The sequence below is a fragment of the Hirundo rustica genome, chromosome 7 (genome assembly GCF_015227805.2).
Source record: "Hirundo rustica isolate bHirRus1 chromosome 7, bHirRus1.pri.v3, whole genome shotgun sequence".
In the NCBI taxonomy this organism is placed as follows: Eukaryota; Metazoa; Chordata; class Aves; order Passeriformes; family Hirundinidae; genus Hirundo; species Hirundo rustica.
This window is the reverse complement of record NC_053456.1, coordinates 19,081,365-19,107,902: the sequence shown is the minus strand read 5'-3', so window position 1 is coordinate 19,107,902 and position 26,538 is coordinate 19,081,365. Positions and strand designations below refer to the sequence as shown.

Below are 26,538 nucleotides of genomic sequence, written 5' to 3'. Positions count from 1 at the left end.
GGTGAGAGCATGTTCCTGATTTCCTAAGAGTGCTTACGGTAACAGCTCCAGTGGAGCAGGCAGAGCATTGCTCTCAAGGAAGTCAATAGGTAATTGCTTGTAGGAAAAGTTCTTTTTAGTCTGTCTAATGTTTGGGCCAGTCTGTATCACGTCTGAATGAATTTATATATTGCATCAGTATCCTGAGTTCATGAAAGAATCATGCTCTTGTAAGACCATACTCTACTTATTCCAAGTAAAAATGAGGAGCTTTTACCCTTTTTTTTTTCCTCTTCCAGATTGCCAGTGAAGCTCTCTCTAACATCAGAACAGTAGCTGGGATAGGAAAAGAGAAAATGTTTATTGACAATTTTGAGAAGCACCTGGATATGCCCTACAGAGCTGCAATCAAAAAAGCACACGTGTACGGACTCTGCTTTAGCTTTGCCCAGAGCATTGTGTTCATCGCCAACTCCGTCTCTTACCGATACGGGGGGTTTCTTGTTGACACTGAAGGACTCCATTACAGCTTTGTGTTCAGGTGAGAGCCTGCCCAGAGCCACGACCAGGTCCCTAAAAGTTCTGGAGTCAGTGTGGTGTTCAGTGTCCTGATGGCTTCCCAAGAATGACCGTGTCCCCCTTCCCCACAGGGTGATCTCTGCTATTGTCACCAGTGGGACTGCTTTGGGAAAAGCTTCTTCATATACTCCAAACTATGCCAAAGCCAAAACATCTGCTGCACGCTTTTTTCAACTGGTTGATCGGGTTCCTAAAATCAGTGTTTACAGTGAAAAAGGGGAAAAATGGGTAAGAGTGGAGATGCGTAATCTGTGACGTCAGTCAGCTCACTTACAGGCACGGATATTGCACTAATGATTTAGGGGTCAATGAGGATCAATTCTTTACAAGAAGGTTATGCTGATTGTAAAATTTTAATTTGTCTGCTCTTTTCAAAGCAAGCTCTGTACTAGGAAAAAAAGAATAGTATAAAGCCAGCCATTGGGAATTTGTCAGTGTAAAACTCCTGTAAATTGGAATGGAACTTCTTTAGATGACTCACAGAACAGCAAGCTCTTATTTCCTGCTTTACAGTTCATGAAAAACCTGACTATTGCTGTTTTATAATGGAGGTTTTTCCATTCACATCAAGCTGGTGGGGGGTGTTCATGAAGAGGCAAAGAATTGTTAAGTCAGACAAAATGAAAATCCTCAGTTTCTGGTGAATTGAAAAGCTAGACTGAGAAAAAAAAATTATTTATTTTATACACAATGTCTATATTAAAATGAAAAATGTGCCCATTTGCAAGGCAATGCCATTTCCAATTCATGCCTCTGACCAGTGCCATGCAGGGAAGCATAAGCCAAGAAATAATGTTATGACTAATAGCTTGACCTCTAGGACAGCTACTTCAGTATGGCATTTTCCCTTCTCCTGAGATAATTTTCTAAGCACAAATGTCATATTTTAAGCAAAAGCTGCAAGAATGGATCTGAGGAAACTCAAGCTCACTGTAACATTTCTACTTTTTCTTTTCACCAGGATGATTTCAAGGGAAGCATTGAATTTCTTAACTGTAAATTCACATACCCTTCTAGGCCTGATATTCAGGTCCTGAAAGGACTCTCTATATCTGTTAAGCCTGGACAGACGTTGGCATTTGTTGGAAGTAGTGGGTGTGGTAAGAGCACCAGTGTCCAACTTCTGGAGCGTTTCTATGACCCTGAGAAAGGAAGTGTGGTAAGCAGAGAAAAAGTGGTTCCTGTGCTCTGGTTTTCAGCAATGCTCCAAGGGCCTTCTGCCTGCGTCCTACTGTACAGCCTAGCAGTGGTGGCTCATACATGTGCAGTTTGAGGCTTCATCTCCTTCTTGAAAGGACAGATGTGGACTATTTGGACAGTTCTCAAGTATTATCTCAGACAAGATCAAAGAAATACGTGCCTCATGCATTATGTAGGCCATAGGCATTTGCCTTGGTAGCTTCTGTATGAAACATACAAATGTGTGCTGTACATTGTGAGAGCACAAGCAAAATCAAGTCTGAACGGAGAAACAAAGAGCCTGGAACTTGTCTACGTTTAACTTCCAGTTATTCAATTACTGATAGCTTAAAAAGCTTTTATGTTCTCCTAATGTAAAGACTTACCCATCTAGATTGATATTTCTTTCTCCGGAAAAAATCTGTGTGGTGCTCACTATGTCAGGAAGGCAATAAAGCATGTGCCTAACCTTAAACAATTAAATAGTTCACTAGGACTTCTGTTGAGCAAAAGGTTGAGTGTATTTCGTGGTATGGATCAAAGCCATACCACAAAATACACATCATGCACAAAGGAGTCGGAGATAAGCAATTCAGTTGATCACTTTAAATCAGTCTTGTTTGTTTTTTAATGACATGGTTAAATAATTTAGTTTCGCTATAAACTATTTGGGTGTTGCAAGCTGTTGTTTTGTAATGATGTTTCAACTTTTCTCCCATTTCCTCGTAGTTAATAGATGGACATGACTCTAAAAACGTAAATGTGCAGTTTCTTAGATCAAAAATTGGAATAGTGTCACAGGAGCCTGTGCTATTTGACTGCAGCATTGCTGATAATATCAAATATGGCAGTAATACAAAAGAGGCGACGATGGAAAAAGTCATAGAAGCAGCCCAGAAGGCTCAGCTGCATGATTTTGTCATGTCTTTGCCTAACGTAAGTACCTGCGAGGCCTTGGCTGCTCAGTGTTCATTGCAGCTGGAGTTGCTCTGAACTAAGTTACAGTTGCTATACACCTGCACCTTTAATGTTAGTTTAATGCCCTTTTACAGCTGTGACAGTAGGAGCAAAGAGGGTGCTGTGACCATTTGTTGTGCTCCTTAGAGTCTTGGGTGTGAGTTACTACTGAATTCTTGCACAGTAGGCAAATGCATAAATCCTGTTCCCAGCTCTGGGAGATTTTCTTTGTGAGTAGGACATGATACACACGATACTTAGACAAAAAAGATTTGAAGCTGGCTGCTTAGGTACACTTAAGAAGTATTTAAATGCACTGAAATAATATAAATGTAAATATAAAAAGAACATATAAGGTATGGATATAATTTATACCCAAACAAATCACTTTTCTAGAAGGCCCTTAAATCACTTTTAGCCTCTTCTCCCAAATCTAGGGCAGGGAGAATTCTTTTTGCCTCAGACAAATCAGCCAAAATCTTGTTATCACATTTTCCTTCTAGGCTCATCATTGTGCTGCCTGGGCTTCAGGGCCATGTGCAGACAAAGCACAGCTTGGAAACGTCACCCCAAACACATTTACTGGTGAACATTGGTTCTGCCTTCCCAGGTTCTGCGAGTGGTCAGCAGTGGTCGGCCTTCTTGCCTCTCTCCTGCTCTTCCTTTAGGCTGGGTACTGGTGTGTTAACACCTAAATAAAATACTCCTTTTGTATATTTTTCAGAAATATGAAACTAATGTTGGGGCTCAGGGATCCCAGCTGTCTCGTGGGCAAAAGCAACGCATTGCCATAGCAAGGGCCATCATACGAGACCCTAAGATTTTATTACTGGATGAAGCTACATCTGCCTTAGACACGGAAAGTGAAAAGGTAAATGCATGGTGATAATTAATTAGGGAAAGTTAACACAATGGCCTACAACATACAATACCTTTGTGCTCTATAGATACGCCAACATAGTCCACTACACGATTGCACGTTATTCCACATTGTGAATTCAGCACTTTCACCTTTAATGATCTTCCAAGGAGGTACAGCTGTAAGAAAAAGCAGCAAGCCCCAAGTACTCTTAAACTATCTATGAGAGGCAGCACTTCTTCAGAAATGTCTGAACTGCCTGGATTTCCAAGCATTCAGTTGACATTTAGCATGTCAGCAGAATAAAGGCCTTCCTAAATTTCTACCTCTGTCTGTTTAGCTGTGTCTTGTTTGTACTGCTGGTAAACAGAGGTCATGACCCAACTAAGCACATCAATATCAGAACCTCTGAATTAGTCTCACTGTCCCCTTTACAAGTGTTGCACAATACAGTTAATTAATCTGAAGCAGTTGGGTTCTTCCAGCTCTGAGCCCTGGTCAATTTGCACATTTTTATTCTGACACTTTGTCTGTTGCCTTTAGACCGTGCAGGCAGCACTGGACAAAGCCAGAGAAGGGCGCACCTGCATCGTCATCGCCCACCGCTTGTCCACCATCCAGAACGCCGACATCATCGCCGTCATGTCACAAGGACTCATCATTGAAAGGGGCACTCATGATGAACTGATGGCCATGGAAGGAGCCTACTGGAAGCTTGTTACTACTGGAGCCCCAATTAGCTGAATTACTGTGATTCTAAATTTGAAAGATTTCTTGAAGATTTGAAAGCAAATACTTTGTGGTAGGTATGTGTATGTTGGTGCTCCACTGTGCTACAGAGCGAGTGCTCTACAGTACAGTGAGATCTGTGGAATCCTGAGTGTATGTAGCTATCTGTGTCAAGCACACTTGTCCAGCAGCTGCAAGGCACTAAGCACAGGCTGATGCATTCAGGAAGTAGCTTAGCCCACTGATGAGGGAAAAAAGCGCCTGAAACTGGGAAAGATCTTTTCTGGTGATCTGGGGAGTTGCCACTACCTGCAGTCAGACTGCACTGTCCTGTCATGCCTCAACTAGCAATCAAGGAAGCCTGTGGTGTTCTGGAAAATGCCCTTTCTCTAGGTAAGCGGAATGAGTGAAATGAAAACACCCCCTCATATGATGCTGTACATCTGGAGGGTTCAAACCTGTCCTAAGGTTTGGTCTGCTGACAGTTACAGCAGAGCTCATTCCTGCGCATGCAGACGCCCCACTCTCTCACCCATTGTACCACACACATCAGCAGTGCTGTTAGGGGAGGCTGGGCTTCCCTTGCAGCACTGACACAGCTGTCCCCCTTCAACAAACCAGTCAGAACTTATAAAGAAGGCAGCTCCACAAAAGTAATGAAAGCAACCAAGGTAAGGAACAGAAGCAGGTGAGGATCATTTCTTTGCCCACCACTCTCCAGCTAACACTCATCACTAATTAGCAGTCAAAAGGGTTTTTGAATAAGAATAAATGTCTTGGTTAAATTAATGTAAAATTCTATGGTTAATCATCAGTTAGTTAAACCACTTCTACTGAAATGGTGATGGATATATTCTTTTTTTTTCAGAAGGTAAGACAATTACAAATGAAGGTGGAAAAAATAGGCATAATTAGCTCTTTGTATTAAATACAGTAGAAAAACAGAGCAACAATATGTTCAGAAATGACAAAGGTCAGGAAGGAGCTTCTTTTGGGAGAAGCTTGTATCTGTCATAGTTTATGAGATCAAGTTTCACTGAAATATTTTATTGGTTATGGTCTGCAGCATAACTGGACTGTTTCCTTTAGTGACTGGGATCTTGGAGAAAAGCAGAAAGAAAGTATAGATTACGATTTCAGTATTTAAATAATTGATTTTAACCAACAGAGTGTTAACAGGAAAAGTCATTCTCCATATCCTAAAATCTGCACCTGGGCTGAGTGGAGGGATGGGCAGGCAGGTTTCCTCTCACTTTACAAGAAGTCACACCACTTCTTGTAAAATACTGCAACAGTAGCAGTACTTAAATAGAGCTGAAAGGTAAAATGTTTGTTAGGATATACCCTTAATTCCAGGCAGCAAAACCCATTTTCAATTTTTATACAACTCCATTAACAGAATCACTGCCACATACCCTATTGAACTCACACAGCCAGCACTGAAATGGCTGTTTCTCTAAGGAGGTCTGTATTTTAAACCTTAACTGAACAGCAAAAGAAAAAGCTGCATTATTTGCTTTAATCTTTTTAGCCTTTTTACATTTCAGTGCAATAAGTAGTTTGATGGCTCAGAACTGAAACTATTGACAGAGTGACTATCAATAACCTGCAGACATATGTATACAGTATTTAATTAATATTATTATTTAAGGCCATAGGAAAAGCATTACTTTTCATTAAAAATTACAATGGCTATGTATACTTATTTCATAATTCTTTTTCCTGAAGGACAATGCCTTTGTGACCTAAAATTACCAATAAATTGTATTTTTTTACTGGCTCCTGTGCTCTAGCATTTCTTCTCTTACACTTCAGTTAAGTACATGAGTATCTTGCAGCAGCCAGCGAGTATCATTTCTGTGACAAGGGTTTGCCATTCAGGATGGAGCTGCTGAGAAGGCCAACTCAAGGACACCAGCCCCTGCCTGCACAGCAGCCTGATTTCTCCTTGCAGGAGCACAGGGCCATGGCCCAAGCTCCGTGGTAGTGCTGCTGTTCTTCAATGTAGCATCATCCTCTTTTCATTCAGCTGGCAAACACTGACACCTAAATGTTGGGTGCTACTCCAACAGAAGGCACTCACTGTGTACATAAACAGTTGCACGTTCTTGGATACCACCTCCTGCCACTTTGTTCTATGTGCTGTTGACAACTAATTTGTTAAAAAAACCTCTGGTACCCGGGCAAAGGGATTGAATTGCAGGTGGTGCTACATGGTGTGTCTGGGCATGGGCAGCAAGCCTTGCTGGAATGCTTGGTGCAGAGCTGGACTGGTCTTGCTGCTGCAGCTGCCTCACCAGTAAAATGTCCCAGCCCTGGGGCTTGGTGACAATATTCCTGAACTATTCCAGTCATTTGCTTACATCTTTCAAGCCAGACCTGAGTTATTAGTCTTGACAGAAGATGGTGTCATTTGGTGTCTCCTGCTCTATGCTTCTCTGCATGGTCCATGGCAGCTGCGTTTTCCAACATCCTATTCCTCTGGGCAGATATAACCACGATACTGTTCTGGGATAGCACCTGAGTAACTGCTCTGCAAATACAGCTCCTGCGCTAGCTAGACTGCTCTGGGTAGGAACAGCATGTCTGGGCCCAGAGTCCTTCCACTAGGAAGGCTAAACAGGAAATGGGGAGGATAAAAAGAAAAGCTGCATAGGAGCAAGAGTGTTGTTAACCGAATGTAATGACAACTTGTCAGCTGAGCAGCAAGGGACAGCTTCACTTCATATAACTCCCGGCTCATAAGATTATTTTTGCAGCTAGGTGGAAGTACTTCTGGAACGGCATTATCCCAATGCTATTATGGGCAGCTCTAAATCAAGAATTATTTGGGCATCTCTAAGTCAAGAATAAAAGGTTAAATTTCTCCTGGGATCCTACTAGTGGGAGCAAGGGGATCAGTCATACACTTTCCACCCTCTTTATTACATAGAAAACCTTAATTCAAAAGGTTTGTGGCCCAAACTAAACGGAGTCGTTAGCTCATCCTGCAAGTGTACATGTGCTGTATCTGTTCCAAATATCAACAATTTGAACGGCTGCAAAGGCCTGGTGAAATTACAGCTTAAATATTTCACAATTTGAGGTCTTAATAAGGTCACACAGTCTATTTAAATAATGTCTGAACTGTAATTTTCAGCTGCAATAAATTTACTGAAGCCCAAGTAAGGGACATGCAGGTTTATTTCACAACAACTCCATGCCTGGCTCCTGTTTTTCAATTCTAATTCAATCAAAATATCAAGATTATATCTTGACACTTTTCTATCCCACCACTCTGGAAAAGGCTAACTCTGTCTGAAGATTTGGGAGCTCTCTTGGAGATTCTTCAAGCAGTCACACAAATCTCCATACCACAACACACTCAGCTGCTCAGGAAGTGTCTTATAGTCATTGCATTATCAGTCAGTTAATTTCTGAAGTTACCAGTAAAATTACACTAAATTTATTCAGGTTTCCCACCATGCTTTGATTTACTAATGTTTTAATAGTTGAAGAAAAATTAAGAGGTGGTTCAGGCAGGAAGATGTTCTGTGTCCTTTTCCATGGAACACTGAAATTACAGAATGAATCATTAGGACACTCCAAGAAAGTGAGAGCCCACATCTTCCTACGTGTCTGTACAGAGCTTAGAAGAATACTGCAGAATGCCAGTTACTCTATGTTTATGGTTGCATCTACCCCAACAGAAGCACCAAGACTCTTTGTCAGTGTTGGGAAACACAGACTCTCACGTGATTACAAGTCTAGAAATGTGATCTCTACCCATAACTCCCAGGTTAAAATTGCCACTAAATCCAAATGCTGCTGTGAGAACCTTGGACACTTGTGCACGAAGAATCCCTTACTGCTGGCTAGGAGGATCCAGGAACAGAACAGCAACTCAATCAACCTGCTACTGTTCTGCAATGCCTCTGTAGGTCATCTCACTGGTAGGGAATAAAAAAGTACACAGCAACTTGAACACAGCTGAAATCTTTGTCATAGCTGTCTTTGTTCTTCATTGTTTGTCTCTAGTCCCATTAACTTAGGAATTTGGCTTAAGGAGTCACAATTATAGAAAAGAGTGGTTTCAGGTCAGCTGCTGTGGGAAAAAAGTTCAGAGAACCATTAGAGAAGATATCAGGAGATGCACGAAGCAGACTGTTAAAAGCAGATGATTAATTTTCTTAAGTCATGGTAGTGTTACTAGGCTCTTAATTAAGGATGCCTGTTTCAGATTTGCTTCTGTAATTTCTATCTTGTTCGTTCCCAAAGGCCAACACCAAATTATTCACCTTGTTTACCCAATTAAATAAGATTCTTTCAATTATCTCCTACCTAATTGGAAGTTTAGAAGCAATATCACGTTTACATCTCATAAGCCTTATTGCTGTCAGATATGCAGCCTCATTACCCATATTATAGCCTTGCATATTAAGGCTATATATATATATATAGCTTATAAATTGAGTATTATGGGACGGTATCAGCAAAATATTGCTTAAAGATTGCACACTGGAGGGGAATGTACAACAATAGATGCCAAATAATGAATAAAATGGAAAGTACCCCCCTTTGCCTACTTAAAACATCCACTTTACATAGCAAACATATATTCAACATAATTAGTTACTTGTGTGCTTAGTTAAACAAAGCTGACAAGAATATAAACTTGAAGTGACAGTCTGCAACCATATTTTCATGATTTACACAACTAGTAACAGTGATTCAGGCTTGTGACTGTTGATCTGAGAGAATTAGCAGAGAATTACCTTTCCAATACAGGACCATGAACAATATTCTTGAGGTCATATACTGAGCTAGTTTCATTATTGACAACTTTTTTCATTTGTTGCTCTGTGTAGATGCACAGAACCCAAAAAGTTTTTATATCATATTTCTGCATTTTCCCTATCAAAGGTGTGATCTGTATCATTCATGATTCATGTGACCGATTTCAAAACGTAAAAATGACAAAAACCACACAGTAATGCAAAAATATATTCTACAGGGTCCAATGGAAATAAACTTTTTTTTCTCATCTGACTTAATCAGAAGCTGGTTTGCTCAGGAAGCTCAATAAATTAAATCTAAAGCCTTGTTTATAACTATGCTGGCCTTTTTCACAGTGCCTGGGTACAGCCATACAGTCACAGGTGGTGTGATGCTGTCACACCATTATGTAGCAGTTTAACACACAGTATCTATATATTTTTTAAAAAAAAGAAATATTGAGTAACACTATGTACAGCTGGTGCTTGTAGCATTATCTAGCTAGAGATGGACAGAACTAAAAAACCCCACCATATAGCTAAATAAAGATGGTTGATTATACTTTAAAACTTTGTTATGACCTAGAGCATTGGGCCATTCTAACCATACAGCAGTGCGTTTGCGATATTTCTAGGAATAAAATCAGCAGCTAATATTTCTGAGCTGTCAAAGTCATTCTTGAGTGTCCTGATTTTGGATGTACTGGCTACTTAGCAGGAGTACATCAAAGATGCAGTGGCATCCCCTTGGTTTAAATGAATTAGCAAAACTGCCTTTGCAGAGGGTTCTTCAACAGTTCACATCCATCCCCACACTGCTAACCATTTTGAAACTTTCCTAATTAAGTTTCTTTTCAGTTGTTCTCATTAATGAGTGGACACAGTACGGAACCAAGGCAACTACAGTCAGAGGCATAGCTGCGCTCTTACAAAAAGAGAGAATGTAGAACAAATACTCAGTATGAGTAGGTATCTTAACAAAATTATACAGCTGCAGTGTAGCTAAAGAAGCAGCTATACACAATAGGCGGAAACTTATCTTGCGGCTATTTTTACCTTTGCAGCTCGTGATGAACATTTCAGAATTAATTCCAAGACCTAAACCAAAGAGCGCACCTAAGTTCCTCACCAGTCCAGCAAATGGAGTTGTGTCAATGTTTATCCAGTCTGGGTTGGCACACCACTTCTTGGCTTTTGGAACAGACCATAGCAAGTCAATATCAAGAAGCTTGAGGGATAGATAAAAGCCAAGGGCAAAGATGAAAAGAAACAAGTTTGTCTTGATGTACATTCTCAAGCTTGCTGTCTGAATAGCAGGGGTATGCTCAAATGCTTCTGCCACAAGAATGCCTGTGGATTAGAAACTCAGTGTTACAGGGAACTACACACTTGTACTTTGAAGAAGCATTTTCTACAATATCCCTGTAGAATTTGACTTTTGAAGACAGAAGAATATATCTATGTAATAAACACCTATGTGTGTGTCTATATATATATACACACACATATACACACACACAATTTAGCACTTTTGCAGTACATTACAAAACCTTTCCTCTCACTCAAACTGCCACTTTGGGAAAAAAAAAAAAATACCAAGCACTACATGGCTTTGATATGAGGCATACCTTAAGGCCTGACTGCATCTCCCAGATGACAACCTATCAAATATTAGATGTAAACTGGAACATTCCTTTTCCAAAAGAGTCCCTCACTCAAAGACTGGCTCCAGCAATGCAGGATTCAACACCAGTTCCCACACAGGCTTTGAGTGTTGAAGGAAAAGACACAGAACACACTTATTATCTTCTCTTGTACTCATTTTATCCTGGTTGTGAAGAGGGAAAGCTGTTAGGCAGGGCTGCCCAGGCTGCACTGCATCCATGACAGAGAACATGAGCAGGAAGCCCCTGCTCAATGCACTGGTCACTCTCCTTAAAATCAGATAGATACCAGAGATACTGCTCATAGTTTGCACTCCCTGAATACCAATTTATAATGTGCTTAAGCAACTCTGAAAAATGTACTTTTATCATCTTAAATAACCCAGGGGAGTTAGTCCTGCTATTGACCCTTTCTTCTATTTTGCCCCAGGTCTCTGTGTTTGTCCACATTTCACACACGCTATTTTGTACCTGAACACCATTTGAAGTGACCCAAATTACTTCCTCCTGAGAGGAAAGGTCAGAGCAGGCAGGAGCAACTTCCTCTCTGATCTCTTCCATGCAGGCAGCAGAGTTAAAGATCAGATGGAACCAGTGCAAAGCAGTCAGAGCAAGTCTGAGGCAGTGTGGACACCACACAGTCAGCATCAACTCACAGGTGGACAAGGGCTCACTCTCTTCATTGTCAATTACATGGGCAGCAGGCACATTCTACCTCACATATTTTACCTTCGGACTATTATCAAATCCTCGATTTTCCAGAGAGTGGAGAGCACCACTGGGGCTCCAACTTGTAAAAATTTCTTGTCTTGTCAAAGTTTTTTAAAATTTTGCATATAGGTTAGAAAGAAAAGAAAAAATAGCAGCATTACCAGCAAATACTCCAAGAACAACTTGATGAGGGAAATGTGTTGCTATGAATACTCTTGAGATGCACACACTGATCTGGATAATCCAAAACATACTCCAGAGGAATGACCATGTTAGTCTAAGAGGGAAAAGGAAGATGCTTAAAATTTAAGACAAGATATTTCATCTACTTATTTACCCCAAGCCCCATCATGTAAGGCCCATGCTTTCACCAGCTGAGGTTTACTAAATAGAGCAGTTTGGAATCAGATGATTAAAAACTAGAAGTCAGTACTAAAACACTATCAAGAGTGGAACAGGAACAAATCTTAGAAGTTTCAGGTCCAAGACACCTCTGTGGTTTAAATGATGAAAGTCATCAATGACAGATCAAATTAGGACTAATATCTTAAACGTATCTCTCATCATGAAGTCACGATGCAAAAGCTCAATTATTTAATGACAAAATTCACACAGTGTGAAAACAACCTTGTCAGCCTTAGAAAGAGCAGCCACCAAAGCAATTGCAGGACTTTCCCACAGAGCTGAGCAACACATTACAATGAATTTCATCAACATTATGTGGACCTGCTTTAAAATGGGAAAAGGATGACCATCAAAGCAGTAAATTTAGGTACTAACCAAAAAAATCCAATACATAATGACAATTATAGAATTAAAAATTTCCAGCACTTAAGATTTAGGACTGATTCAGAGATATTGTATGCAATGTCTGTAAGTTGATAAATACCAGCCTATACAAACAGATAAATCCTCTTAATATACTTTTTCATCAGCTGAAGTAGATCATAATAAAGGGTTGTTGGTTGTTTTACAAAATAGACCAAACTGTGAATATTTGTTTAAATCAAGTCCATTAAAAACATAACATGTTTATAAAGAAATATCTAAATACAATGAGTTGGAATCACGGGAAGACACTGACCTGTGGAGGGTAACAGCTGATTTATCTTTCCATCTAACTGTGTAGCTAAGTGCTGCTGTCACCATTACATACCAGACACAGGATGATCCCATGGCATGTCCAGATGGGCTTCCTAGTAAAAACAAAAAGGAAATATTCAACTCAAGAAAGAAGACAGTGACATCTATCATACAGAAAATGTCTACTGATAGTTACTTAGGCACCTAATAATTGAGAAGGGAAACGGCTAACAAAGGCTGAAAGAATGTGAACTGCTTCTCAAAAGTTAATTTTTGCCATATGAATTTTTCAGAAAGTTCATCTATACTTGTCTGAAATTAAAAAGGTAACAGCTTAATCATTTTATATTGGTGTGAGGTGGAATCTTGATAAGAAAACAGAGTATTTTCCCATTACTTTGATTTAAAAATTTAGGAAAGCATCTAGGGCTGTCTTAGAGCTGTTGCATGGAATGTAGAAGTTATGTATGAGGATCACATGAGAATTGATTGAGCCTCCCCCTAATTAACTGGAGCAACAGAAATGTAGCTCTTTGTAACATTCTAAACTAGAGTACCCATATAACTTGAGATAGCCCTTCCAAGCTACCTTTTATCTACTTCTGCAATTAACATGGTGTTAATGATTGTGAGCTGTGTCTCATCAGCAATATTACAATCCCGGTAACTGACATTTTGGGTAGTTTTTTTTATAATTTTAGAAATATATCTGAAGCACAGAAAAACTGTGTCTTTATGCTTTACTTTGATTAATTTTTAAATTTTTAAGGTTGTAGAATATCAACCATATTAAAGCAGATTGTCAATGAAACTGGCATATGAAATGATGCTCTGATTGCTGTATCCACAGGTAGCACACAGTAGTCTACCTACAGTAGTCTATAAGAGGGAACACTTTCATATAGAGAACAGTGATTTCTTTTTAGTCCGGGTTATAATAATATATGTGTAATTTCTTTTAACTCACAAAGTAAAATTTTAATTTTACTGGAAGCAATATGAAGCCACAGAGAAGTTCCCACAACTGTGAAAATCACCAGAAAACAAGGTATGCTTTCATGATGCAAGGGAAGTGATTCCTAAAACTACTCTGTCATTTCCTTTGTCATGCTCACATTCAGATTTACATTCAACAAATCAAAATGGGGAAAGAGAAAATTAGATCATCAGAATCTGTAAATCTGGGATATTTACATCTTGGCTTTCTGTGGAGACAAAAGAGAAGGGACAGGTTTATTTCACTGTCAGAAATAATTTTGGCTCGAGAATGTGTTATGAACCAGCATTATCTAGTAGTGTGTAGAGTAAAAGAATATTTCAGTGAAGTAGCAGAATGGAAATGTCTAGGCAGGACAAGCACAATGATTTCTGACTCCCTGCATTCGTTTTTGCTATTCTGCTTGGCAGTACATTTAGTCACTCTACCAGCTCTTTTGTTAATTAGCTAACAGATGTGCACTCCTGAACCTCACAATGGAACAAATGTCACTGATGAGGAAACAGGAACATTGTATGTCAGCAGTGGAAAAGCTTCTCTTTGTTGCCATCTAGGAAAATGTCATCTAGGAATAATATTTCATAGCTCATCTGCAAATTACCTACTCCAAACAGCGTAAATTCCACATTAAGGTTTATGTTCTTAAAGTTTTACAAATACCAGAAAAAAAAAAAGGTGGCAGGGTTTTAGTTCAGTTAATTCCAGAAGTACAAACCAAATTCAGGTCCTAAACTGTTTGCTGTAAACTGTTTGCATAAACTGTAGGCTTATGAACAGTTCCTTCAGTTTTCCCTTCTGCTGAGACATGGAGTTTGGGAGTCAGGCTATCCTACCTAGCAGTATTTGGATCTGCTTTTCTCATGTCTGTGGCTGCTTCTCTGACCTTTTAATATAAATTGCTATTTAAAAAGTGTGTGAAATACCACGTAAGCTCACACAATGATTGTGTGCATGTAACAGCTGTGCTGACTGCACCTCCTCTTGCTAATGAGAAACAGGTCAGTGACAGTCTTAATGGTCCAGCAGAAGTCTGGAGGTGGGAAAAAATGTGGTCATTAAAGGTGCAAAGAAATAATCAATATGACAGTTGTACCCACTGGACAGAAATAGGAATGACCTTTCAAAAAGACAGTAACAAGAAGAAATTCATTCTGGTTCAACGAATCAAAATGAAACACACAGACTGTCTCCTGAGCCAGGGCTCAGATCTTCCTAGCACTGAATGGGCTCAGTTCTGAAGGCTTTTCAGAAGATCTGAAGGACTTAAAGACCTTGTGTAAGGTCCCAAATGAATTAACTTGAAAGAGACTGCAGATCACATAAAGACCAGGCATTATTAAACCCTGTCTCATACAAGGGCTTAAGCTTCTTGTTCACCATTACAATGGGATGTAATGCAGGTTACTGTTAATAAATTACAGCTATGCAAACTGCTTAAAAGCTTTCAGTGGCATCAATAAGATGCAAAGCACATCATTTCCACAGTCAGTATTTTCTTGCAGAACAAATTAAATTCAGTTAGCTTAAAGCAAGTTCATCTTATTGCACATATGAGGGTTGCACAAGTTCATTTAGCTTTATCAGTGTTGCATTTGATTTTCAGGGAGAAGATAACGAGACATAAAAAGTGAAAATATATGGAAAATCACATTTCAAAAATATTTTTCCCCATATATTTGTCCCCATATATGTGTACTCCCACACACATTCAGTGCCAGTGTCTGGTTCTGGCTCTTTCCCACTTTACATACACATACATACATTGTGTAATCAATTGCTGAGGCTGTTGTTATTTACACAGAACCACCTACTTAGTTTTTGGGTTTGAATATTTCTTGTAACAGTGAACAAGCCCTCAAACTCAACAGCCCTGAGCTCTGTCTTGGAACACATTAAACAATGTATTTCACAAGTCTTGTGAAAATTTCTTTCCAATACGCCAGTTCATTCTAGTAGTAATTTTTAAAGCAAGTCCCCCTCCCTTGCATCTTTTAAAAGCAATGAAGGAAACATTCTTGTCATACAGCAAGTACCTATTGTATTTCTTCCTTTTCCACTACTTGTTTTTTTGTACTATTTTATACACAAGCTCTGAGATTTGTGCATCATGTAAGACCTTCCTAAGTCCCATTCTGTCCCCCTTGAAGCTGCTATCCCTATCAAATATACTGAGGTAATCTCCAACATTTCTTACCTGGTCCAGTTTCACATGTTATAGGAAACTGTTCAAGGCATGGGCTTGACTGATTAGGATAGATCATTGTTTCTTGCACCCACCAGTAAGGGCGATGGCCAAATAAAATCCTGATGAAAAATAAAATAAAATGAAGCAGAAATTCAATGAAAAAAAACTTTACATAAGAAAGCCTCAGCAAAGCATGATAAATAATCTTACAAAGAATATGAAAAGCTATATTTCCAAAGCTATTCTATAATATTTCTACAGGTTCTTCTCATCTTATTACAATGCTATTTCAAATATATCTTAAATATCTTAATTGTGAATTCTTATTTTATAATTAGCAGGGAAAACCAACTAGTATATTTTTCACAGAAAGTTTTCTAAACTTGAGGTACATATAATGAGTATTAGTAAAATTACCAAATTTTAAAACAAATCCAGCTTCTTACCATTTAAATATGAGGTTGAACCAATCACCAATGACTGCCACCCATATCATTTTAGTACCAACCACTTGGTTGAGCTGAAACCAAAGAGGAAAATAAATTGAAAATATATTCCGGGGATCACCAACATGTGACATAAAATTAAGGAAATCCTGGTAAGCCCTGTAGTCCCTCTGTAAATGCTGAATGATAAGCACTCCGTTGCTGTGGAGGAGATCCATCTTAATGGATTAAACTGTACTTGAAATGTAGTAAAGTTCCTTTAATCTTAAGTTTCTACTGGCGGAGAGTGAGAATCATGGAGGGAGCTATTAAAAAGTGAGAGAAGGTGATTGACATTGCCTTTATATTATATTGGCGTGGTGTACCCAGCCATTCCCAAAACACGTGGTTCCAAACCTCTGGAAAAGCTATGAGTCTGTTAGCACTGGAAAGCTTTTTTGTTTGCAAATTTTAATTGTAGGAAGCTAAGTGAAGTACATGCTGAGCAGCAGCAAATTGTGGGGGAAGTTTCGTGGAAACACAACGTGTGACTCGTGTAATCCTTTGTATGAACAGTTGGAACATGTTTGCTTAAATTTTTTCACAGTTCATTTCTCTGCAGGATGGACATTAGTAATGTGTGTACTTCATACAGTGTTGCCTGTATAAAGAACAGAAAGAATACACAAATTACTGATCTTTGCAGAACTGTCACTGAAGCTGTACATTTCACTTTGAAACAGAACTTGGCTGCAACTTATACTTTGCACAACACATTTTTTTCAGTCAGGGAAAATGCAACCAGCATCCATATATCAACATGCTGTTGAGCTCTAGATTTATTTTTACAGCAACAATATTCTTAAAATACTGAAAAGCATTTGTTTCCTCCCTACAAGAGCGGTGTTAATCCAGGGCTGGTGCAGATGATGCGTCACCTTTCAGTACCGCCGTTCTTGGGCATTGCTCATATGATGCCCATCCTACACCCCTCTGCCAGAAGCAGCTGCACCCTGCAACCCTACTTCTTGCTGCCCAGCCTGACACAAATGAGACCTTTACAAACCAGAGCAAGGTTGGGAACACATAATCAGGAGTATTTCCCTGAACTAGTCCCGAGGGAAGCACAGAGGTTCTCCACAGCAAACAGGCAAGAGAAAAATGATTCTGCCACACAGCAGGAGTTAAAAAAATTACAGCAGACAATATATTAGCATATCAGATTAATCAATATTAGCACTAATAGCTGTAGCATAGGACATTATGTTCATTTGAGGTGCCTTTGTGAAAAGAACTTCTCCTGTGAGAGATTAAATGGATACTAAAAGCCTGATGATACCAACTTCTGATATTATCAGAGGAAAACTTCAAGCTCTTTATCAGACTCTAATACTCTTATGTATTCATATCTTCTATCAAATTATTATCTGTGTATCTGAAGAAGTGTGAGTCAGAAGACAAGAGCAGCTCTATATATGTACTGTACACTTCCCTAATACTCTTTCCATGCACTTCAAGCTAAACTGCACAAGCTGTGGAGACAAAGACATGAACTACTTAACTGCTTTTGCTGAAGAGGGGCTTAATGGCTTCAGAGGGCTTCATGATGGTCATGATGGTCAGGGAAGTCACATGGAAACATTAAGTAGATTCAACAAATAAGGCATGACAATTAAATGGACGTAGAAGATTTCTCTTCCTGACACAATCCCACATTTACTTTAACTACTCCCATTTACTTTACTTATTAATAGTCTGGTTTCAGAATTTTTTTAGCAAATTTAAATCCTATATGGTTATTGCTACAAATTGCATTAAGCCATATAGAAAACCTTAAAGTGTCTATGCACTGTTTCCGAATAACAATATTTTTCTATATAGTGACTGAATTATGCACTTCATCCAGTGTTATCTGATTTCAAGGGGAAACCCTTCCAAATTCAAAATTTCAGGATATTTCAACAAAAAACATTTCCTAGTTTTTTAGCTGAAAATATTTGAGGTTTGTTTCTTGCTAAATTGTATACCTTACTGTCTTTCAGAGTGGACAGCAAGGCAACTGTCATAGCAATGAATGGATGGAATAAATTTTCTCTCTCCCAATACTTCCCCAAGACCATACTTGTTTAGAAAACTCTCTCTAATAACTCTTAATGCCTTATTGCTAATGAAAAGGTTCTTTTGCTACATTTTTTTACTGCAAAAGTATCTTGCCTTTAAAGATAAGTAAGACTTACTACAACAATAAAAAATCACTGGTTTAGACAAGTCTGGGTTTAATATGCAAAAATGTAGAAAATCTGAGGTCTTCCTCTGTTTTTCAATCTAGTTTAGCAAGAACAGTTAGCTTCAAACACAGTGCAAATGCCAAGTCAGTTGGCAGCTGAATAACAGACATCTTACTTCTACTACTTGGTTAAAAGAACAACAGCTATAATGAGGTTATGTCTAAATAACTATTGTTCTATTAGGAAAAAATATTTTGCAGTACATAAGTTTTGATCAAGACACAATTTAATGTCCTCAGAAGAGTCTACCCAGTGATAAAATACTGTTAGTCAATGGTATCCAAAAATTTGCCTCTGACGCAGGATGTGCAGAAGCATTGCAATAACTTTTTGCATGTTTGCTTTATTTATAAATTCAAGCCCACCCACCCATATTATCTATGCACTAAGGCAGTGATACACCTGCTCAGGCTGAACTCTCCTTCAGACAGAGCCCCTCAGGCACACTTTGGCTCTCCAGAAACTTTGTAAATTCAATGTTTGAAGATACGTCTTGGCAATGTTTCAGTAATCTCTTTTAGTATAAATGCTGAAGATCTCCTGATTCTTATGCTTAGATAGAAAGATAAGCACCTTAGACATAATAAAGCATAACAGCTAACAAGACAAAAGGCTTCCATTTTCTCCTACATTCTTTCTGAGTGTTCCAGAAGCTCCTATCTCCTCACCTTAGAGATACCAGAGGAGTCCTGTTTATAAAGGATGTTTAAAAAACCTCAACAAATCCACAACCTACAAAACAGATGCCATGGAAGTTTTGGAACAGGGGTGTTTCTGTGGGAGAGGCAGTTCTCACTGAGCCCGGAATCACTCACGATCCTGCTCCCTCCAAGAGGAAATCAGTAACTGACATGCTAGGAATCTCTTGTCCTGCCTGTCATATTACACAACAAGTGTAATAAAAGTCTGAGACACTAAAGACTTTCCAAGCCGTAATAACTAGTAAAGATGGTGAAACATGTCTTGAAATACAATATTTAATAACTTGTTTGACAAAGGAGAAACACTTCCTCAATAGATAATCCCTCACTCCTCTATGCAAAGCACTCCAAAAAGTTTCTGTAATCCCTTTAGTGCTTCAAAGTAATTGAGATAATACATGAAATAAAACTATTTGCTGTATTTTAGTATGGGAATTGCAGGGAAACCTAATGATATACACAAAATGGTCAGAAAGTGTAGGCAATTAAGTTTCTAAATTGAAGCTTTCTCTTGTTTTGATACTGGAGAGCCAAGGTTTGGCCTTCACACAAATTAGTTCTTAGTTCAAAGCAAAACCTTTCAAATGCTATCTGTTCCTATATTTATGTACGTATATATCCACACACACACATAATTAAATGTGTATATACATATACATACATACATATATATAAAAAACATAAAAACAAGAGTCATGCTGATGATCCACTGAAGGGAGGATAAAATGTTTACAGCTGCCTTGCACCTACATATTAGAGCAAATATTACATAACAGTCAACAGCTGCTGTTAAGTAAATGTTTGCAAGGGAGGGAGAAGCCATCAAAGCAAACATTTTTCAAAACACTGTTAATGGAGGCCTATGTACTGGGTCTAACTTTCTGGTACATCATGTTTAGTTAATTGAACAATAACATTAATTTCCACACCAGTATTCCATTGACACTGGACCAACTAGACGGATTAACAAGCAATTTACTAAATTCACCAGCAGACACTGTATACAACAGCTGACAGGTGTGAATGTTTTCCAAGTGGAACACTGAGAAAACACACCTCAATTTTTGAATTAGGAAGAGAAGAATATGTCAAAAAACTGGCATGCTCTCTCTCTCTTATCTTTTACTTTCTTTCTTATCCCATGCCCTCAAGGATTCCTCATTGGACACTGGCTCTTTGGACTGACCAATAGAGGTTTAGCAATAGTTAACATGACCCAGTCTCCTTCTCATTCTGCCACCTTAATCTGATCTTTCCTAGTTAGTACAGTCATTACTCTTTGCTAGAAAGTTAACTGTGCAAGGACACAATACCAACAAAACTAATCTGTGCACTATAACAATAACCAGACCTGCCAGACCTTCATACTTGTTTACATTAGTAATGTAAATTAGCAATGTAATTACATTACATTGCGCTTATAATGCCACAGTAGAAATTATACAAACAATGCATGAGATACAATTTGGGCATGCCTATAAAAAAGTCACATCTAAGGAATTTTACTTATTTTAAGTATGAAGAGCTACCTTTTAGAAATTAGAAGCAACCTAGAGAGGAAAAAAATTCCTTCAAGTTCCATGAACTGCAGGCAGAAACAGAACTGAACGCATTAGGGCAACAGTCTCCAACCCATTTTTTCAATTCCCTTTCCAATAAGATTCCTTTCTTACTGTCTAATTACTAAGAATTAGCCTGCTCTAATTCTTAAAACTAGCCCTTTGCCAACCATAGCCCAGGGAGTCAGAAACCTGCCACAAGAAGTAGCTGAGTCTGTTTATTGGCACCAGCTTGTGAATTTTGTGTTCCTTTAGAATGTTCTCTTAAGCTGCAGTAGCTCTCCAACCCTGAGGCAGACTTTTCAACTGCCTCTTAACCCAGCACTGGAACAGCCCAGGATGGACTTTCTGTTAGCAATAAACTAAAGCAGCAGATTTGTGTTGGCAACATTCTGCCCTTCAGTTTGACTGCAGGGAACTGTCGCCCTGCGGCTGCTGCTGTGCCCCTCGGAACCCTGAGTTTAACCAAGTAACCTGGGGTTAAAAGGATACCCATGAAGAACTGGGAAATGCAGGAAAGAGGTATATAGCACAATTAATTGTCTTCAGCCAGGCTCAAAGTTTAAAAATAGGGTCAATCATTGTTGAAACTTTTTCCATCCATGAGTACTTGGTGGCTTGCTAGGACAGACACCTAGAAAAAAGCATTTCAGAACAATTGTCCGCCAGTAAATGTCACAGGCTGTATTTAGTCTTTGGTGGGTGAAAGTGTAAAGCAAAGGAATAGGACTAATGAAATCTAGAAAAACTTCACTGATTTTACTACGCATCACAGAGGTGGAAGATAGTAATTAGTACTTTTAGACAGCAATCCTCAAAGCCATGTTAAGTATACATTATTCTGGGATTATCTAAATAGCACTGGCATAAACTAAAATTAGGAGTAATCCATTAGCTATGGTAAAAAAATGATTTAAATTAGCTTTCATAATAAACTGAAGGCTGCTGTCTTGGTTCACAAACTAGTGCTTATCAAGAGCTAAAAAGGAATATAAACAACTGGAGAAAAAACATTCACACTGTCATAAAGAGCAAACCCGCTATGACTGAGGTTTATAGCATTTGTTTGACTGGGTACAGGCAGGGCTACTGTATGGTGGTTTTGTTCACACCAAAAAGGACTGCGATTACCCCTGCAGGTAGTCTCCTGTCAGAACGAGCTTCATCCAAATTCTTGAGAGAATTCAGGCCGGACGAATTAAAAGGCAATTCCGAAACTCACAAAATTTGCGACCGGTTACCGCAAGTGTGTTCCGTGAGTAAACCAGACATTGGAAACAAGCTGTGGCTCCAGAGCAGCGTAAGTGAGCCGCACGGCCGTTTACCCCCACCGGCCCCGCACGCAGCCCCTGACAAAGCCCACCACCAAGCCAGCCCCTTGGGGAGGGGCAGGGCAGCACTCACTGCCAGCCTTTCGCGGCCCCGGCCGCGCCCCTCACGGCCCCGGCCGCGCCCCTCACGGCCCCGGCCGCGCCCCTCACGGCCCCGGCCGCGCCCCTCACGGCCCCGGCCGCGCCCCTCACGGCCCCGGCCGCGCCCCTCACGGCCCCGGCCGCGCCCCTCACGGCCCCGGCCGCGCCCCTCACGGCCCCGGCCGCGCCCCTCACGGCGGCCGCGCCCCTCACGGCGGCCGCGCCCCTCACGGCCCCGGCCCCGCCCCTCACGGCCCCGGCCGCGCCCCTCACGGCCCCGGCCGCGCCCCTCACGGCCCCGGCCCCGCCCCTCACGGCGGCCGCGCCCCTCACGGCGGCCACGCCTCGCGCTCGTTACCGCAGCAACGGCCCGGCGGGCCCGGGGCGGGGCTCAGCCAATCAGCGGCGCGCTTGCTGCGGGGCGGGCGGGAGCGGCCGTTGGTGGCGGGAAGCGGCGCGGCTCGGCTCGGACGCGGTGGGTGCGGGCCCGGGGCCCAGCGCGGGGGCGGCTCCCGGGCCAGCGGGGGCCCTGAAGGGTGGCCGTGACGCGGGGCCTCCCCTGGCGCAGTAGCCGAGCGCTGGGAGGGTTGCGAGGGAAGTGCGGCTCCCACCGAGCCAGTGGTAACAACATAAACAACTTGCGCGAAGAAGTTTGAACAACAACGCGGAGCGGTAAAACCGGCCCTGAGCGTTTGTCCTGTGAGTTACACCTGCTGCCGCTGCCTCCCGTGTCCTGACGCTGCATCTGTTCCCTTACAGGTTTGGTACAGCGCTATGGGTAATGCACAGGCGGAAGATGAAGTAACACTCTTCGAAAGAGATATGAAAGAGTTTTGGATCCAGTTTAAAATCAGTTATGGCACTGAACAGAACAATCAGACTTCAGCGCTGAGAGATTTGTGCAAGGAGACTATAGAAGCTCTTTCAGGTAAAAAGGGCAAAAGGCTTTCTGTTCCCGTTAACTCTGCGTTTTGCAAGTTATCATCAAACTTTTTCAGATAACTGAAGTAACTTTCCCTTACAGAGAAATGGTCCAAGAAGCTGAAAGAAGAGGACCTGATGATTGACAAAATTCAGGAGTATAACAATGGTATAGTTATTTATTGTGTCCAACCTTTATAAAATTAATTTAATATAGCTGAATAGTATGTTTAACTTTACATTTAAAAAGGTAAGTAATAACATCAGAATGAAGACAGAATTAAACCCAAACATAATCGATTGGTTACAATCTATGTTTACAATGTAAATTTCAAGTCAAAAGCAATTTGTTGAAAAACTTCATCGATGGTGCAAAAATATAAAACTTTTCTGCATAGAGCATAAGTATTTAAAACAACAGAGTATCAAAATTTTCTGACTGCAGTAGGAAAAATAAATTAAATTGCTTAATAAAGCTAAGTATCGTGCCTTTTCTGTATTAGTAAGAGAATACTTTCAGCTCATCAGTCTAGGGTTAACTTGTCTGAATTTTGTAAACTGCAGAATATCAGGTAAAAATTACTGCAACTCTCATATCAGCCAGTGTTTCCATTTTTGGCTTTTCTGTCATTATCTGTGGGCTGGAGCCACCATCGTCATGCTTTGAAGATGTATATAGTGCTGGCACCAGAAACAAATTTCATGTGATGAAAGTATCAGAGCAGCTCCATATTTTATAGTTTCTCTTAGGAATAACTTCCACTTTAAGCTTTGATGCACTTGGTGTAGCTAAGCTGAGTTCTCTCTGCAGCTAAGGTACCATGCATTCCACTGTGTTTTATTCATATAAGTAATTTCAAACTACTTAAGTTTTAAATAGCAGGGACATAATACTTAATCAACTGTATATGTTCATATTTTCTTGCCTCCTTTCAGAGATTCTCCAGCAGAGCAAATACATAGCAGAAAAGGAAGAGCAGTTGACAGAAATACAGTCAAAGCTAAATCAAGAAGAAGAACAGCAGAAGAACTTGACTGATGGCATCCAAGAGCTTAAAGAAGAATTGATGAAGAAAATGGAAAGTAAGTAAGAAAGGGATAATAAGTAAATTTTCTTAATAGAAGGAGGGGTTGTTTTCAACACTTCCTCTTTATGGCTTTTCTGCTGTTCTAAATGGTTTTATGTGCTTGTTTTGCCTTTGATACTTACAATGGATTTTAAAATTCTAGTAAAATCTTCTAAAAATAAAGCTGCTGAGGAGAAAGCAGAACAAGTGAGAAAGATTACAACATTGTTTAAAGAACATCTTGGATTGGAGATGCGTAGAATTCACAGTAAGTTTCTGTAGTTTCCATAGTTTCTGTGTGCATTGATACAGTGTGATTGATGTTGGATTCTGCACATAGCTTACACACCTGATCAGTTGCTTAGCCCAGCTACTACAGTTGTCTCTCAGATGGCAAAATATGCTAAAATACATTTGTCTTGCAAAGAGACACGGGTTGCTTAATTTGTTGGTGTTCTAAAGATATTAATTGAAACTAACTTTGTATTGTGATTTTTAGTCATATTGTGATTCTGTAGCAGAGGTTAATGGTGTTAATTAGTTCTGTTTGTGTTTATTTTAGACGAGCAACTACAGTTTATATTCAGACACATTGACCACAAAGATCCTGACAAGCCATATATATGTACCCTTTCTATAAATGAACAAGGCGACTATGAAGGTATGTGAATTTTGAATACTTAAATAAGAGGACTTAAATAGATACCTCTATTAAAAAAAAGGAGAGAAGTAAAGTGCAGTTTAGTTGTAATCTCTTATCTTCCAATTTCTGAATGGAAAATCTTGCAGTGGTAATATTGTTTCTTTTATTATGTTTATCTTGTTAATTTACATGAAAATAAAACTGCATATCTTCACTGCCCTCCATTTGTGGAGATGCTGTTTACTTGGTATCAAGCAAAGCAGGACAAGGAGGATATACAGACTAAGGATGCTTCATTCGGTGGTTTGTTTCTGCTACAGTGGGTGTGGATGCTGACAGGCATATTTCAACTAGTTCCAGAAGCCTAGAGGGCAGAAAAAGGCTGATGTAGGTGAAAGAAAAAAACTTGAAATCCAGCATTCCCCTTCTGTAAGGGCACAGCCTTTTGGATCTCAAAGCTGGTTTGGCTATATGGATCTTACTTCAGTTATGGAATTTGAGTGCTGGGTAACTTCTAGACAGATGCTTCTGGGGCCCTGCCATGCCTCAAGGTACGAACTGAACAGGGCTCTGGTTTTACTAATTCAGATTTAAACTGTTGAAGTTAAAATTCTGTCACATGCTGGGCTACATCAGTTTACAATCTGCTTGCCTGCAGAGCAAGAAACCAGTTTAGGAATGTGTTTCAGTGTTTGAGCAGGCTGTGGATTCCTGGGAATTGCAGTAACAACTCAGGTAGGAGCACAGCACTGAGTGGGAGATCAATAAATCAAAAAATCTGTCATGTTCTTTTTAGGCTTTCTCTTTGCTAAAAGAAAATGAGGCTACTCAAAAATAACGCAGGTGGGAGCTAAGATACAAAAAGATAACAAGCTACATTAGTGTTTCATAGGTGTGGAAAAACACTGATACTGATTTATTTTTTTAAAAGTATTCTAACCTTTTGCAAATTTGTGTTGTTATAGTGACTTCCTGTACTCCTCCTCTGGACTGTATTGCAGAATTACAGCTCAAACTGAGAGAAACTAACAATTTTTCTGCATTTGTTGCCAACATCAGAAAAGCTTTCACTGCTTTATCGTATAAACAGTCTGCATGAAGCTAGTTTGTACCTCTGCACTCTTATTTCCTTCCTGTTGGTGAAATGGTGTATTTATCCATGTCTGCCTCTTAATTTCTAAATAAAGATAATGAAAGTAGTATTTTATCTATTTTATCACTGTTATCTAGACACATATTGGATCATTCTTCAAACAACAGTATCACCACCTACTGCCTTAACTGAATGTCTCTGGACATTTTTGATCCATGACATACATTAATGATGTAATGATTTGTATTTAGCTATCCCAGGGAGATGATAATCAAAATAAAGTACCTTCTGTAGTTCATGTATCTTTTCTAAAAACATTGATGTGTCTTTCAAGTTTCTGTGTGGTTGAAATAGGCCTGAAACCTATTAAAGAAATGTGCTGAAGCTTAGCACTTATTTCAGGTACTTGTGTCATAGATTTTTACCCTAACTGTACTCTACAGTGTTAGCATTTCTGTTCATGCATCTGAATGGTTGCTTTCCTTTTGGTCTGTTAATCTTTGTCATTGGAAATCTTTTGACATGGCAAAGTCTGAAGTATAATGTATTAATGCATGAAATACAGTGGTGACAGATAAATCATGTGTGTATTTTGCATCTTATTGAGAAGACTATCACTACCACAGTGCTCAGCTTTGATTTAAAATACTCTTTTTTTATCTTGTAGTGTTTTCATTTTTACAGAATATTTAAAAGGACTGTTACAGCAAGAAAGAAAATGCTTTATTTGATAATACACCATAGTTCAAATAA

The 26,538-nt window shown here is 39.6% G+C and overlaps 3 protein-coding genes across 8 annotated transcripts in view; 2 read left to right on the top strand and 1 right to left on the bottom strand.

Annotated features, from left to right (window-relative positions):
• The window catches only part of ABCB11 (ATP binding cassette subfamily B member 11), a 38,301-nt gene extending 32,245 nt beyond the window's left edge, over positions 1-6,056 (top strand). The window contains exons 23-28 of the mRNA XM_040069680.1: positions 279-520; positions 630-786; positions 1,520-1,717; positions 2,467-2,673; positions 3,419-3,565; positions 4,097-6,056. Of these exons, the coding sequence (XP_039925614.1) occupies positions 279-520; positions 630-786; positions 1,520-1,717; positions 2,467-2,673; positions 3,419-3,565; positions 4,097-4,297 (1,152 nt within the window). The 3' untranslated portion in view covers positions 4,298-6,056. The remainder of the gene's footprint in view (positions 1-278; positions 521-629; positions 787-1,519; positions 1,718-2,466; positions 2,674-3,418; positions 3,566-4,096) is intronic.
• Positions 6,057-7,600: 1,544 nt separating this feature from the next.
• On the bottom strand, positions 7,601-21,948 carry G6PC2 (glucose-6-phosphatase catalytic subunit 2). Of its 5 annotated transcripts, XM_040069682.1 has the most exons (8): positions 21,781-21,948; positions 21,142-21,283; positions 17,664-17,700; positions 16,123-16,196; positions 15,686-15,795; positions 12,496-12,607; positions 11,573-11,688; positions 8,372-10,386 (listed from the first exon to the last, which is right to left on the bottom strand). In XM_040069682.1, the coding sequence occupies exons 4-8, from the start codon at positions 16,170-16,172 to the stop codon at positions 9,875-9,877; spliced, it is 900 nt and encodes a 299-aa protein (XP_039925616.1). In that variant the 5' UTR covers positions 16,173-16,196; positions 17,664-17,700; positions 21,142-21,283; positions 21,781-21,948; the 3' UTR covers positions 8,372-9,874. The 5 variants fall into 5 exon arrangements, with proteins under 5 accessions (XP_039925619.1, XP_039925616.1, XP_039925617.1 ...); XM_040069685.2 differs by lacking the exons at positions 17,664-17,700; positions 21,142-21,283; positions 21,781-21,948 and adding an exon at positions 7,601-8,366 and having other exon boundaries at positions 10,093-10,386; positions 16,123-16,340; XM_040069683.1 differs by lacking the exons at positions 17,664-17,700; positions 21,142-21,283.
• Positions 21,949-22,465: 517 nt separating this feature from the next.
• SPC25 (SPC25 component of NDC80 kinetochore complex) lies at positions 22,466-25,892 on the top strand. Of its 2 annotated transcripts, none has more exons than XM_040070351.2 (7): positions 22,466-22,536; positions 22,821-22,989; positions 23,086-23,151; positions 23,919-24,065; positions 24,213-24,317; positions 24,612-24,710; positions 25,658-25,892. In XM_040070351.2, exons 2-7 carry the CDS (start codon positions 22,836-22,838, stop codon positions 25,789-25,791), a joined length of 705 nt encoding a protein of 234 aa, XP_039926285.1. In that variant the 5' UTR covers positions 22,466-22,536; positions 22,821-22,835; the 3' UTR covers positions 25,792-25,892. The 2 variants fall into 2 exon arrangements, with proteins under 2 accessions (XP_039926285.1, XP_039926284.1); XM_040070350.2 differs by lacking the exon at positions 22,466-22,536 and adding an exon at positions 22,568-22,733.
• The last annotated feature ends 646 nt before the right edge of the window (positions 25,893-26,538 follow it).

Excerpts from the sequence above, each read along its gene's own strand:
- G6PC2 (XM_040069681.1), bottom strand. The coding sequence starts at position 16,340 with ATGGATCTCCTCCACAGCAACGGAGTGCTTATCATTCAGCATTTACAG. Across the intron at positions 15,796-16,122 it reads TTCAACCTCATATTTAAATG|GATTTTATTTGGCCATCGCC; the intron begins GTAAGAAGCTGG and ends ATTTTTCATCAG. Across the intron at positions 10,387-11,572 it reads TGTTCTTGGAGTATTTGCTG|GCATTCTTGTGGCAGAAGCA; the intron begins GTAATGCTGCTA and ends TCTAATCCACAG.
- SPC25 (XM_040070351.2), top strand. The coding sequence starts at position 22,836 with ATGGGTAATGCACAGGCGGAAGATGAAGTAACACTCTTCGAAAGAGAT. Across the intron at positions 23,152-23,918 it reads AATTCAGGAGTATAACAATG|AGATTCTCCAGCAGAGCAAA; the intron begins GTATAGTTATTT and ends GCCTCCTTTCAG. Across the intron at positions 24,318-24,611 it reads GGAGATGCGTAGAATTCACA|ACGAGCAACTACAGTTTATA; the intron begins GTAAGTTTCTGT and ends TGTTTATTTTAG.